General features: G+C 41.6%; 1 protein-coding gene across 9 annotated transcripts in view; it reads left to right on the forward strand.

Moving 5' to 3' along the window:
* Positions 1 to 13,512, forward strand: part of acsl6 (acyl-CoA synthetase long chain family member 6) — a 78,168-nt gene extending 64,656 nt beyond the window's left edge. For all 9 annotated transcript variants that reach the window (XM_048268589.1, XM_048268638.1, XM_048268578.1 and 6 more), the window contains 16 exons: positions 812 to 911; positions 1,076 to 1,254; positions 1,821 to 1,853; positions 2,820 to 2,871; positions 3,637 to 3,710; positions 3,847 to 3,924; positions 4,286 to 4,420; positions 7,705 to 7,839; positions 8,230 to 8,325; positions 8,796 to 8,868; positions 9,865 to 9,953; positions 10,080 to 10,196; positions 10,390 to 10,533; positions 11,024 to 11,125; positions 11,234 to 11,305; positions 11,487 to 13,512. In XM_048268589.1, the coding sequence (XP_048124546.1) occupies positions 812 to 911; positions 1,076 to 1,254; positions 1,821 to 1,853; positions 2,820 to 2,871; positions 3,637 to 3,710; positions 3,847 to 3,924; positions 4,286 to 4,420; positions 7,705 to 7,839; positions 8,230 to 8,325; positions 8,796 to 8,868; positions 9,865 to 9,953; positions 10,080 to 10,196; positions 10,390 to 10,533; positions 11,024 to 11,125; positions 11,234 to 11,305; positions 11,487 to 11,627 (1,620 nt within the window). In that variant the 3' untranslated portion in view covers positions 11,628 to 13,512. The remainder of the gene's footprint in view (positions 1 to 811; positions 912 to 1,075; positions 1,255 to 1,820; positions 1,854 to 2,819; positions 2,872 to 3,636; positions 3,711 to 3,846; positions 3,925 to 4,285; positions 4,421 to 7,704; positions 7,840 to 8,229; positions 8,326 to 8,795; positions 8,869 to 9,864; positions 9,954 to 10,079; positions 10,197 to 10,389; positions 10,534 to 11,023; positions 11,126 to 11,233; positions 11,306 to 11,486) is intronic.
* The last annotated feature ends 701 nt before the right edge of the window (positions 13,513 to 14,213 follow it).

Raw genomic sequence — 14,213 nt, forward strand, 5'->3', positions numbered from 1 at the left:
ATGGCCATTAAACTCTAAAGCTCTGCTATTATTTACTACAATGACAGGCTGACTATTATCTCACAGTGCTGCATGCAGTGGTAGCGTAGTAGTTAAGGAGCTGGGCTAGCATGAAGTAGCAAGAAAAGTTGTGGGTTCAATTCCCGGCTTCCACCGTTGTGCCCTTGAGCAAGGCCGAGCTGCTTAAGTTAACCCTGAGTTGCTCCGGGGACAGTGTAACAATGCCCTTGTAATATAAATGGTACCACCGGTATGCTCAGGCCAATCCAAACTTTTCTCATCTGTTGTTCCTCGTTGGTGGAACACACTGCCAGTTCCTACAAGGGCAGGGACATCCCTCTCCATTTTCAAAAACTCCTGAAGACCCAGCTCTTTAGAGAACATCTCCTCTCATAGCACCACTTACAACAAGTCTTGCTGATCCTAGCACTTGCCAGCCGTCTTGAACTGACACGTAACTGTTAAAAACAGCACTCACTGATGCACTTATTCTTACTGTACTCTACCGTTTTTTAAATTGTCCTAAAATTGTTGAGAATTGCTTTAAAACTTAAACTGTTTACCATGTTGTTAGTCGCTTTGGCTAAAAATGCATCAGCCAAATGTAATGTAATGTAATGTAATGTAATAAATGACATATGTAAGTTACTTTGGAAAAAGCGTCTACTAAATGAATAAATATGAATGCTTTTACGACACTCCAATTCCCTTTGAGATTAATTTAGTATTTGTTATTTTACCTTATCTTGTCTTAACTTAAAGATCCTATCAAATGCTTGCATTTCTCCCCCTGTCTCTCTTTCTCTGTCAGTGGATCATTTCTGAGCTGGCCTGCTATACATACTCTATGGTAGTGGTGCCCCTGTATGACACGTTGGGTGCTGACGCTATTCGATACATCATCAACAGAGGTGAGACTCTCACACTGGTTTCCGTTTCATACAGTGAATTACGTAGGCTCTACCCAGCTTGTGTGTGTGTGTGTGTGTGTGTGTGTGTGTGTGTGTGTGTGTGTGTGTGTGTGTGTGTGTATGTATGTGTGTAAATAGTAAATGAGTCTTTGTCTTCCCAACAGCGGAGATAGCCACGGTGATCTGTGACAAGCCAGAGAAGGCGAAGGTGCTTCTGGGTAATGTGGAGAGCCAGGAGACGCCCGGCCTGAAAAGGATAGTGCTCATGGACTCCTTCGAGTCCCAGCTGGTGGAGAAGGGCGAGAGGTGTGGGGTGCAGGTCCAGGCCCTGAAAGACATCGAGGTAAATAAAAAACCTCTCTCAGTCACCTGCTGTTATACACCTACTCATGTCCTTAGTTATGTGCTAGTGAAACATGTGGTGGCAAATCTGCGACTCTATGGTGACATCTGTGGTGGCAGTGAGGTTAGGTGTCAGGAGGTCCTGTGCCGGTGTGACGTTAAATGTGCATGCCACCAGGCGCAATTGCAGTGGCTACAGCTGTGGGAAGACACACGAGAAACTCCTCATTGTGAAACTCATCGTTGACAGCGAAGCGGAGGGCTACTTTTGAAGGAGTTTACACATTTGAGAAAGAAAAGAGTCGTTTTCAAAGATTATAATTTGTATCTCGGAGATGTGATCCGATGCATTATACATACTCAAATGCCTTGTGTTTAAACCCTCCCCTTCTCTCTCTCTCTCTCTCTCTCCTCTCTCCCTCTCTCTTTCTCTCTCTCTCTCTCTCTCTCTCTCTCTCCCTCCCTCTCTTTGGATTTGGCCTCTCATCCCTCCTTGTTTATATCTGTTTGTTTTAGTGTTTTTAGTTCACAGTTAACAGAAGCTTAACATTTGTATCACTCTTGTAGGCCCTGGGCAGAGAACATCACAAAAAACCAATGGTAAGTGCCTTTAGCTCCTAATTGAAATGCAGTAATACGTTCAAAACATTGGTACATTAAACATCTCTTATTAAAATAAGTGACCACACATACACACATTGTTCAAAACCCTAGCGGCAACCACATAAAAAGGCAATGTTTTATCCCCCTTTACTGTAATAAAGACTGGACATCCAGGAAGAAAATATAAAACTTTGTAGTCATGACTGATGTTCAGTGCTTGTTGTTCTTACTTGCCTGGTGTGATGGTGAGGAGGTGTGAGGTTTGTCACTTTGTCCCACCTCTATACACCACAGAGGCTGTCACACGCGCTTTGGATTCTTAGGTGCTTTCCTTTTGAATGAAGCCACAACAAAGCACTGCCGTTGCATGTATAAACATGTGAAAAGATGATGATAGCAGGCATAGTTTGCTAGATCCAAAAGACGAATGTATAACAGTACCACCCTGAGTAGAACTTGAACTTCCTCCTGTAGAAGGAAGTTGAACTTCCTCCTGTACATCACTCACAAGGCCAAACATTTCAGTCAGTGTAGTAAATGTGGTTGGGCACTGTAACAGAGTTATCTGATTGTTTTACATTTTGAAGTAATCCAAGACTGCAAGGCTGTAATTAAGCACTGATGAAAAGCATGAAATCCTCTTATTTACAGTAGAGACTTTGTGTGTTTTTGTTTACCAGACATGAGCAAATATTGCTGAATAGCTCAATGATTATGATGAAATTGTTACATCTAAACTATATGTATGAGAATTGACAGCTCACAAACACACTAGGAGTTGGAGAACTGAAAACAGAAGCATTTGTTTGAACATTCAAACCACCAGCCACATCATACCCTAAAGACCACACCACGCGTAACCCCATTTAGGTTTTCCGCTAATGCCCCCCTACTTCACCCCTGCTTTGTTGTGTTTTATTACCCACTCTTCTCTAATAGCATTGCTTATTGTGTCTCCTACAGCCTCCGCGGCCAGACGACCTGTCCATTGTCTGCTTCACCAGCGGAACAACAGGTCAGTACCTCTGCCAACCTTTTGCTTAGGTCATGTACTCAAGCAGCTGATGAAGTCTATGTTATAGAGGTACTATGTAGTCTATTTATGTCAACTGTATTCAGAGCAGTCAGCACGAGACATAGGAGGATCATACTTTTATGTCCATGGAACTCGTCTTGGCCTTTGGTCATGTTCACATGGATGTGAAGTACAGTATGTTGTGGAGGTATTATATACTGGTAGACTGTTTATGTCAACACTATGAGCTTTTCTCAAAGTCAAAGATTCGTGCTTGGTAGAACGAGTCCTGCTGAGTCGAATCCTTCAAAGACGAGGCAAGGCTTCTTCTTAGCATACGGAAAACACACAATGGAACAGACTAGCGAGTGTAGAGGAAGCTGCAGGTGCATTATTAAAAATCATGTGCGCACAGGATTGTGGGTGTTCCAAGCATGCAGAGGATACACGCATGCATCCTCGAAAATCTCAGAACGGAGGACTCAGTACTTGATAGAATTTTAAAGCACCTTGACATTGGAACAGTGCTTGGCGAGATTTGATGACTAAACATCCTTGAAAGAGCGGCTTTGAAGGACCCATCCTTGACTTTGAGAAAAGCCCTATGTGTATGCAGCCTCATTCATAGGAACGTCTCCTGTTACAGCATGTCATAAAAAGGAGAGGGAGCCCCCTGTTGGCTAAGATGATCAGTGTGTGTGTGTGTGTTGGGGGTCAGAAGGGTGGAGATTCAAACATTTGAGGGAGAGTGTGTTATTTCCACAGGAAATCCCAAAGGAGTCATGCTTACCCACGGCAATGTTGTAGCAGACTTCTCAGGCTTTCTTAAAGTTACTGATGTAAGTGGATATCAGAAACACTGACAAAGATCAGTCATTCAAATCAGTAATACAAACTCATTTACATTGTGTGTATAGGTCATGTTAAGCTATACTATCCTGTCTAAAGCACTGTCTTTTCTCAAATTCATTGTAGAAAGTAATCTTCCCCAACCAGGATGACTGTCTTATTTCATTTCTACCCCTTGCTCATATGTTTGAGAGACTCATTGAGGTATAGTATCTTGTAACAAGTAGAAAAATACCCAATTATTATCACTTCTATTTAGGTGACCACTGAATTGTTTGACTATACCAGCTACCACAGATAGCTACAGAATAGTACATAAACTGTATTATGCAACTTTAATATCAAATGTGAACATATATTCTTACAGTTCCTTAAGCTGTAATTTTTTTAACTCATTTTGTCAATTGGTGCAAAATGTCCAGGAAATGTGCATGAAATGTGGATAAACAGGATGCCTTACTGTAATTACCGTAGTAAAAATATTGCTATGCTTATTGAGCCCTTAATCATGGCCTCAGACTAACACACTGCATTGCTCCACCCAATGTTCTCTCCTCACCTCTAGTCCGTAGTGTTCTGTCATGGAGGGAGGGTGGGGTTCTTCCAGGGTGACATTCGTCTCCTGTCTGACGACATGAAGGAGCTGAGACCCACCGTTTTCCCAGTGGTGCCCCGGCTCCTCAACCGCATGTATGACAAGGTGGGCAATGTCCTGTGCAACACGCGTCTCCATTTACACGTGCACACACCTTCACACACACACACACACACCTTCACACACACACACACACACACACACACACACACACACACACACACACACACACACACACACACACACACATACACACACGCGCATACACACACACATACACACACACACATACACACACACATTACACACACACACACATGCACACACACACACACACACACACACACACACACACATACACATGCGCACACACACGCACACACACACACACACACACACCAACCCTCACATACACACACGCGTGCACACACACACACACACATTTTACTTCTTTATTTGTGTTCAAAATTGCTTAGACAAGATTCAGTCATGTGACAATAACAAAGCAGGAGCACAACATGTGGACATGTTATGGACACACAGAACACCTCCTTCTTCAAATGTGGTGACTTACAATACTGGATGAAATACACAAGCACACACATTTTACTTCTTTATTTGTGTTCAGAATAAATATTACACAAGGACACCAATTTGACAGGTGCAATATTTGCTCAGACAAGATTCAGCCGCGACTCTGTTGACAATAACAAAGCCGCAGCCCAACAGATGTTATGAACACACACGACAACTCCTCCAAATGTGGTGACTTACAATACTGGATGAAACACATACACACACACACACACACACACACTGTTGCACAAAACCTAAAGCTCTTCTGTCTTTCTTGGGCATTAGATATATTCCGTCATTTAGCTAATGGTAACAAGTTTTACATAAAGTTGAGTCATTTTCATTTTAAAGTATATGCATTGGTTCTGAATATTTCAACTGGAAATCCTCTAGGAGCAGATTGAAAGGGTTTATACCTATATAGAGAGTATATCTATTCATATGCCTATACTAAGGCAATGATTGGATGGTGTTCAGTAAAGTAATGAGTGTTTACACATGTGAGGAGAGAGAGGGCCAGATTGCGAACACTGTCAGACCCAAGGTTACGTCGTATTTATCACACTTTCAATTCATAGTGTAATCTGCGCCTTTCTCTGCCTTTCTCCGCCCCCTACCGCTATTTACGAAGGTCCACAACTTAACGGAATAACAGTTGAATGAAGTTAACTGATGACAACATTAGTAAAAAGAATCAAACGCTTAGTGATCATGAAATAATACCATAAATGATAAGATGTCAACAAGCAAGATAATGAAGATCAGTAGTTCTAGCAAGGCTAGGAAGATTGTTTAGCAAGTAGGAAAAGTTTAAGAATGACGTGAAAGTAAGACATTTGAAAGGCCAACGAAAGTTAAGGTTGTTTTGATAGTACAAAGACTTACAAAACTGGTGCTCTAAATAGCTTATTTTGTTGTCTTTGAAAGGTTCTCTTATTGACGATTGAACTGGAATTTGGATTAACACCTGCTTTTACAAGGAAGTATTTAGGCAGAGAATAGACGCGGCGCTTTGACGAAAGCAGTCTTTGTACATACCGCTGAATACATAATTAGGCTTTTTTACTCTTCCCCTCCCATCTCTTTAATGATAAAACTCCTACTTTCCCCTGATCCTCCCATGAATGCATATGCATGACACAAAAAAGCCATTTTAGCTCCCGACAATTTGCCATTTTAGCTCATTGCAGCCTGTTTGTACAGGCAGTTTTGGGTGGGCAGTTTTGGCTTAGAAAAACAAAATCAAGTAGGTACAATTGTGTGGGGTGTTTTGCCAAATGAGTCGAACACTGAGAATTAGTGTATGATTTTGCTGATTTGGTGTGGGGTTATGGTGTTTGAAAGACATGTTTAGAAAATGTGTGACAAGCATTTAGTGTGTAAGCAGTTGAGGAAAACTAAGTCTATTTGTAGTGCTAAGCCTCAGGCTGATTGGTGTTTTCTCTGTAAGTGTTTTCAGGTATGTGTGTGGGTTTTGCTAATTTCAAAAAAGTATCAAGCTGCTGCATACAGTCTTCGTTTGCAGTTACAGTTTTTCTCGATCTTTTTGATGCCTGTGTCAACTCTGACATCACAATCTCAAAACAGTTACAGTAACACCCGTGTCTGAACAAAAGCACTCTGGACAAAATGACACTGTTACTCTCTCAAACCACTGCAGCAAAAACAAATCTTGCCTTCAAACAACACATCCTGTCGTCAAATCACTGTGTGATTTGACAAAATGCAAAATATAGTTCTCAAAAGAAACATTTTTGCTATGTCTGTTCTATTTATTTCTCATTTTTCTGGTATCAGAAAAAACTGTGAAAAGACTAGATGTACTGAATAAATTTTTTTTTGTATTCATTCCTCCCAAGATGTCATTGTCATGTAAGACATACAGTAAGCACCTAGCACCTAGGCAAGACAAATTTCATTGATCTTGTCATTTTATATTGAAATAGATCTACAGTAAATACCTTTTGTACCGTTTTCTTCACCAAATAGGCAGTACAGTACAGTGTCTAAATGTGCATTAGATCCATACTTGCAAATAGCAACACAGAACAGACATGGCATCTCTTAAGGATAATGAATGATTGCTGATTGAAGAATTGTGCAAAGGAGTTTCACAGAGGTGTATCAGAGATTCAGACTTATGCAAGGAATCTCTACCACCTGGGAAAATATGTTTTTCTTTTGTTTAACACGGGGAAACCAATAGTTTGGAGACTTTGAATGACAACTGTGTTAACTCTTTTACAAAAGGGTGTGAGAACTGTGTGAATCCAATGAAAACGTGTGAACACATTCGCAAGAGATGACTTCTGCTGTGCAAAGAAAGTGTTCATGAAGACCAAGTGGATCCCAGTTTCCTTAAGCAGGTCAAAGCAATCGAGAAAAACTGTAAAACTATATGTTGCAACGTTTCGGTCAGATGCCAATAAGTTTGTTGCAGAATTGCAAACAATATGTAAAGCAGGAAATGTGTTTAAGCGATGGTTACACAGTGTTTGAGGTATGCTACAAGAAGTTTAGGTATTGGGGCTTTGGTCTAAGCATTTGTTTTTAGTGTGTAAGCAATGGGCAAAAACAGCAGTTCTTCAATAGGTTTTCTATTCTTCAAAAGCAATGGGCAAAAGCTGTAACTTCCTCCCAGCTAATTAGGAGGAAGTTAAAAGACTTTCCGGTCCCTTCTCTTGCACTCTTATTCATCCACAAACCATTAATGAACTAACATGTTCTTTTCCATCTTAGTCACTCTGATCCTAACAATGTAATGCCCATTTCATGCCCATCTATTCACACGAGCCCTTTTCCCACTCCACCAGATCTTCAGCCAGGCCAACACGCCTTTGAAGCGCTGGCTGCTTAACTTTGCAGCTAAGAGAAAAGGAAGAGAAGTATGCAATGGTATCATCCGCAATGACAGCCTGTGGGATAAGATATTCTTTCACAAGATACAGGTATGTTTGCCAGTGTCTGTGTGTGTGTGTGTGTGTGCTTAGATAGATAGATAGATAGATAGATACTTTATTGATCCTCAAGGGGAAATTCAAGTCTCAAGGGGAAATTCAAGCTTGTGTGTGTATGCACATGTGTGTGTGTGTGTGTGTGTGTGTGTGTGTGTGTGTGTGTGTGTGTGTGTGTGTGTGCCTGTGAGAGTCCTGCTTAACATATCCACATGTGCTGTAATAGTGAGGAGCCAAATTCTTGTGTACTGCACTATTTTGTTTCTAATGATCACACGCGATGAACTCAGAAATATGTGGAAGCTAATGTTATTTTTCTAATGAAGACAGGCGTTGAGTTCAGAAAATATGAGGAAGCTCATGTGCGGTATTCTTCTCTGGCAGGCCAGTTTGGGAGGACGGTTACGAATGATCATCACGGGGGCAGCCCCTGTTTCCCCAACGGTGCTGGGGTTCCTCAGAGCAGCCCTAGGCTGCCAGGTGAGTAATCGACACACACAAAAACTCGCTCTGTAGGAAAGGCTGTCTAGCAATCACATTAATCACCTTTGTTCCCTGAAGCGAGAGAGTGTGTGTGTGAGAGAGAGACTTTTTGACTTTAATGTTTAAGCTTACTTTATTCACAGTCAAAAAAGTAGCAATAAAACCAGCCCATATTAACCCCCCCCCCCCCAACCCACACAAAACTAATAAACCAACATCCCAAAGACCAAACTATGCAAAATAATAAAGAAATAGAGAGAGAGAGAGAGAGAGAGAGAGCAATAAAGAGTGAGAGAGAGCTTCTACAGTATGCAAATATGTGTCCTGGCACAGTCGAGCCATCAGGTGCCTTGTGTTTGTTCAGTGTGTAGATTTAAATTGGTTGTAGATCTGTACATATTTACAGAGTAGTGTCTTCTGTGTTTGTGTAACGCCTGTTTGGACTGGGCGTGTGTGTCTAATTGCAGGTGTATGAGGCGTATGGCCAGACTGAGTGTACTGCTGGCTGCACGTTCACCACTCCAGGGGACTGGACTTCAGGTGAATCCCCTTCGCCCCTCACTCATCTCTCTCTCCCTCTCTGTCTCTCTTTGTCTATCTCTCCATTCCCTTCTCTCCCTTCTTTTGCTCTCTCTCTCTTTTTCTCCTTTTCTTTCTCCCTCACATCTCTATTCCTCTCTCTGCGTCTCTTTCCCTCTCTTTCTCCCTCCCCCCTTTGTCTACCTCATATCAGCCTACCTCTTGTGACCTAATTCAGCCAGAGACAAAGTGCAGTGCAGTAACTTGCAGGGGTGGCCAAACAGGAAGCATTTTGCACGGAGACCAGCCCACAGCACACGTTACATAAGTTCACATTTGACTCAAATAGAATGGGACATGCACATGTGCATGCACGCACACACACAAACACACACACACACACACTCACAAACACACTTACACACACCCACACACACACACACACACACACACACACACACACACACACACACACTCACAAACACACGTACACACACCCACACACAGACATTTCACTTACAGTACATGTGAGATATGTGAGTGCACATACAGTGCATGATGCCACAGGTACATAGACCTGTGACGAGACACACCAGTGAATGATTAAACACAACAATCAGACAAGGCTTCCAGGGGTCAGCGCAATCACTCGCACAACAACTGCCTGTGTTAGATTTCATGTCATCGTATAAGATATATGGGTGGCAGTGGTGACAGCCGTTAGACACGTCACCGAGAGTGCAGGACAAAAGCTATCGACATGATCCCATCCGGTAGGGGAGTGCAGAGGGGTCATGACCCCTTGTCTGGTGTGTGGGAGTTACAGTAAGATGACAACACTTGTCCCAGTGTGGGCAGATCAGAGGAAACAAATGAGCATGGTTCCTGTCACAACTGTAGCAATGGGACACCTACTGGCAAGAGTGTAGGTCAACTATCAGTGGTCTTACTGAAGTACTATCTGGTTTTCTGTTTGCACGTTGTTCACTGTTTGTTTTTTTCATTGTTGAAATCTAGGCCATGTTGGTGCTCCTCTCCCCTGCAATTCCATCAAACTGGTTGATGTCCCAGAGAAAAATTATTATGCCAACAGAGGAGAAGGAGAGGTTGGTGTCTTCACTGAAATCAAGCACACCCACCAAACAATTAACCTACTGCATGTTGAGAGCGCTGTTTCAGTTGGTCGCACACTGTAGCCTACCTTAACCAGCCATTATCTTTTTGTCTCAAAGGTGTGTGTGAAAGGTCCAAATGTTTTCAAGGGCTACCTTAAAGACCCTGAGCGGACAGCTGAGACTCTGGACACAGATGGGTGGCTCCACACCGGTGACATTGGGAAGTGGCTACCTGTAAGCAACTTCACTTTTTCATTCACGTCAACACGGAGACTGAATTATATAAACTGATGAAAGGGAAGCATACAAAAGAGCATACTAATTATTAACATAATAATAATTAGAACATAATAAATATATTTTCTCTTATTATCTTAGTTTTTTTCTTTGTCTTAACCCCTTTGGATGTCCTTACCCTATGTTGCAGAATGGCACACTGAAGATTATTGACAGAAAGAAGCACATTTTCAAGCTCGCCCAAGGGGAGTATATATCGCCAGAGAAGATTGAGAGTATCTACATTCGCAGTGAGCCAGTGTCCCAGCTTTACGTGCATGGGGACAGCCTTCAGGTGACTCCTCTTAGCCCTGCTTATGATGCCCATCCCTGGTGTCTTAAGATAGGCCTGCTTGCCAAACGAGGACATGAGAATAGGATCTCATGTGCTTGTTTAATAGTCTGTGTTAATGTTTTTATGTTCTGTATGGACCCCAGAAAGAATAGCTAGTGTCATGCATCAGCTAGTTGGATCCTAATAAAAGTCAGTCAAGTTTTTTTTTTTTTATAGTTCACATACATTTTGAAACACAACACAACATAGCTATGCCATTCTAGGTATATAAGTTATTCTACAAATACCATATTACACAAAGGCATTGTTACAAAAAACAAAAACTAAACAGAAAACAATCAAACACACACTACACAGCAACACAGTGATACAGATCACAAGTCAGAAGCATGTTGTTATCAAAAGCAATTGCATGCATCAATTGCATGTTGTTTTTGTTGTATTTTAATGAGCCTTACTACTTTTGACCTCAATCCATTTGTTTTTGCAGTCGTGTCTGGTGGGAATTGTCGTACCAGATCCAGAAGTGATGCCTTCTTGGGCTAACAAAAAGGGCTTTCAAGGCAATTATGATGATCTATGTAACAATATGGTATGTACTTTTCGTACGGTGTATGTGTGCCTGTTTAAGTATTTAAAGTTGACTTTATGTATTAACTGTTATCTTCGATTGATGTTAATTCCATTTATTTTCTTGTAGGATGTAAAGAAGGCCATAATGGATGACATGGTGGGTCTTGGTAAATCCAGTGGCCTCCATTCTTTTGAACAGGTGAATGTGAACATTATATTTTAAACAATTACCCATAAATGCAGTGAAAATTCCCCCTCTAATAATTTAGTGCTGCATCTGAATTTTTTTTTTTTTTTTTTTTCATTGTGAACTATGACACATACGGCATGATTTATCGAAAACACTGTTATGATAATTGGGTCTGTGTCTCCCCCTGCAGGTGAAAGACATCTATGTCCACAATGAGATGTTCTCAATCCAAAACGGCCTGCTTACACCCACACTGAAGGCAAAACGGCCCGAACTGAAGGAATACTTCAAGGAGAAGATCGAGCAACTCTACACGAACATCTCTATGTAATGACTTCCACCAAAATAAAAGCCCTGGTTTATAGGACATTTAGCATCATCGCTCTTTGTGAACCATTTGTCCTTAACCCCAATCAAAACCACAAAAAAGATGCTATGCACCCAGGATGAGTTGTGGGTGGAGAGACCTGTGTTTATGTCCTCTGGAAAAAAAACTAACATCAACCAACGCTCCATCTCTCCCCACCCTGGACATTAAAGGTCTCTCAGAGGTTCCTGGGAGCCTCCCAAAAAATCCGCCCCTCCTGTAAGTTAGCTTTGTCGAACTCTGGATGTCAGCTAGGTGGGAAAGGTAGTCAATGGCCAGCGTGCCTTTTGGAAACAGCAGACTTGCAACCAAAACCTGAGCCCCTTCATGCCAACAGTGACAGCAGATGCCTGGATCCACCTGCACCTCCCCTACACCCCCCACCTCTCTCTCTCTCTCCTGTCTTAATGGACCGTCAAATAAATACCAAACTCTCAGCGATGCAGACATGGACTGGTTCTTTAGTTCCTTGCTGTAGGATTTCAGAGATTGCCTGACAATATGCAGCACAACCCAGCCAAGGGGTGGGGGTGGGGGGATACCGCATGTGGTGTTGCTGACACCACCTGGGCTGGTAGTGTTCAATGAAACCTGGAAGACACTCATGTAATCAGACATAAAAAAAACATGGTTGGATCTAGTAAGGCTTTCTTGGGATGTAGCCCCCAGGTCTCGGAAGTCCCGAAACCGGTGTGCCGTGGATATTGGGTTTTCTTTGAGTAATGTAGAGAAACATTTGACTGCGGAGTGATCTCACGACCCAAAGTATTCCAGCTGTGATGTATATATTGAGGACAAATAGAAGTAAGATTATTTAAACCAATGACTGAATGGGGTTTTTTTTTTGTGTGTAGTGAAATGACGTGTAATACTATTTAACCTGTTGCTGACTGGGACTATCAGCACCATATCTTTGTAAGTAATGACTGCAGCAATAGGGTGAGTGGATGGAAATGAGACAGATACAAATAAAAACAAATATGTAATTGGATCTTTTTTCTTTGTTCAGTCTTTTATATATTTTTTTGTTAGCAAATCAGGATTGTTTCAGTCAGGGAATATTTAACCTTACTTATGGGGATAGTAGCCTTCAGTTAGAGAGTCGGGGTATGGGACAAATTCTGATAAAAATGCCAGGAGGCCATAGATTCTGCACTAACCACAATTCTGGCTATTTAATGAACTCTCTAGAAAGGGATTTTACGTTTTACCCCCTGAGCCTCTGCTTAGAATAAACAAATTATAACCTAAATGTACTCCCGCCACTGCCATCAATTAAAGGAGAAAAAAACAGGCTTTCATTGTAAACACATTTAAAAGTAATAGTTATTCTCTGCAAGTCTGCACTTTTCACATGTCATTGTCATACCTATCCATGTACTCCACACTTTGTTGCCCCATCAAGACCTACAATTTGTTGAGGAACCGTGAACAGCAAATCTTCATCAGATATGTGATGCACCATTATTAAGGTGCAAAGACTGTACACCATAGGTGAGAGGACAAGCATGTTTATAGAACACTTTTGGCAAAGGAATTTAACTACTTAAGCAAAAGGACATCCTTTTATTTTTGTTAACTTTGCATGTATTGTCAACAACACCTCAAATTGCTACAAATCTGTGGCATGAAACTCTGAGGTATCCATAAATATGCATCAAATCATCTGATGAATGTAAACAGAAGCAATTACAAGCATGATGTGGAAGGAACCAAACACCTATTTTGTATAATGTGTGTAAAGATAACTTAGAAAATAATGTTGTAGATGTTGCAAAGAACAACTTTTCTATAGTAAAATCTGACCATGTGGGTGAGAGTGAAATAAAGTTGTTTGTTTGACCTGAAATGAACAGTGATTTGTGGGTGTATTTTTTTTGTTTCTGATTAGCACAGTCAAATTGAGCTCAAAGTCCTTTGAAAATATTTCACCCTAATTATAAAACTATAAAAAGAGGTGTACAGATAAGTGTATCCGTGCCCTTGATGACAGCCATGTCAGCACCAAGTTAGCTGTAGATGACATCAATTTCAATTTATTGTGCTTATATAGAGCCAAAACATTAATGTATCATGGCGCTTTACAGAGTGTAGGCAATCAGAGAAAAAGAAAAGAGGGAGAAAAGAAAAGGAAGAAAGAAGGAAGGAAGGCCCATGGGTAACAGGGGTGAGGAAAAACTCCCTAGAATTGGAGAGACATATAGGAAGAAAACCTCGAGCAGATCCACGACTCAAGGGCCTGACCCATCTGCCTAGGGTTAATACGGACAGTAAGGTCTGTAAACAATGACAAATGCATATGACAGTCAGGTGTGGAGAATAGGACATGGTGTTTAAAGCACCTGAGGTGAAAGTTACAAGAGGTGGGATGATTACATTATCCGTATGATAAAGCATTAATCATGATTTAGTGAGAGAAAGTGCAATAGTCCGGCGTCGGAATTGTCCAGGAAAGAAAGTTGTCAGGGGCAAGTGGTGGGTCAGCAGACAGGCCAGAATCCGGGCAGAGTTGTCATAGGCAGGTGATGGGGCTGTACGGGCCAGGAATCC

Source organism: Alosa alosa, chromosome 2, assembly GCF_017589495.1.
Source record: "Alosa alosa isolate M-15738 ecotype Scorff River chromosome 2, AALO_Geno_1.1, whole genome shotgun sequence".
NCBI lineage: Eukaryota > Metazoa > Chordata > Actinopteri > Clupeiformes > Clupeidae > Alosa > Alosa alosa.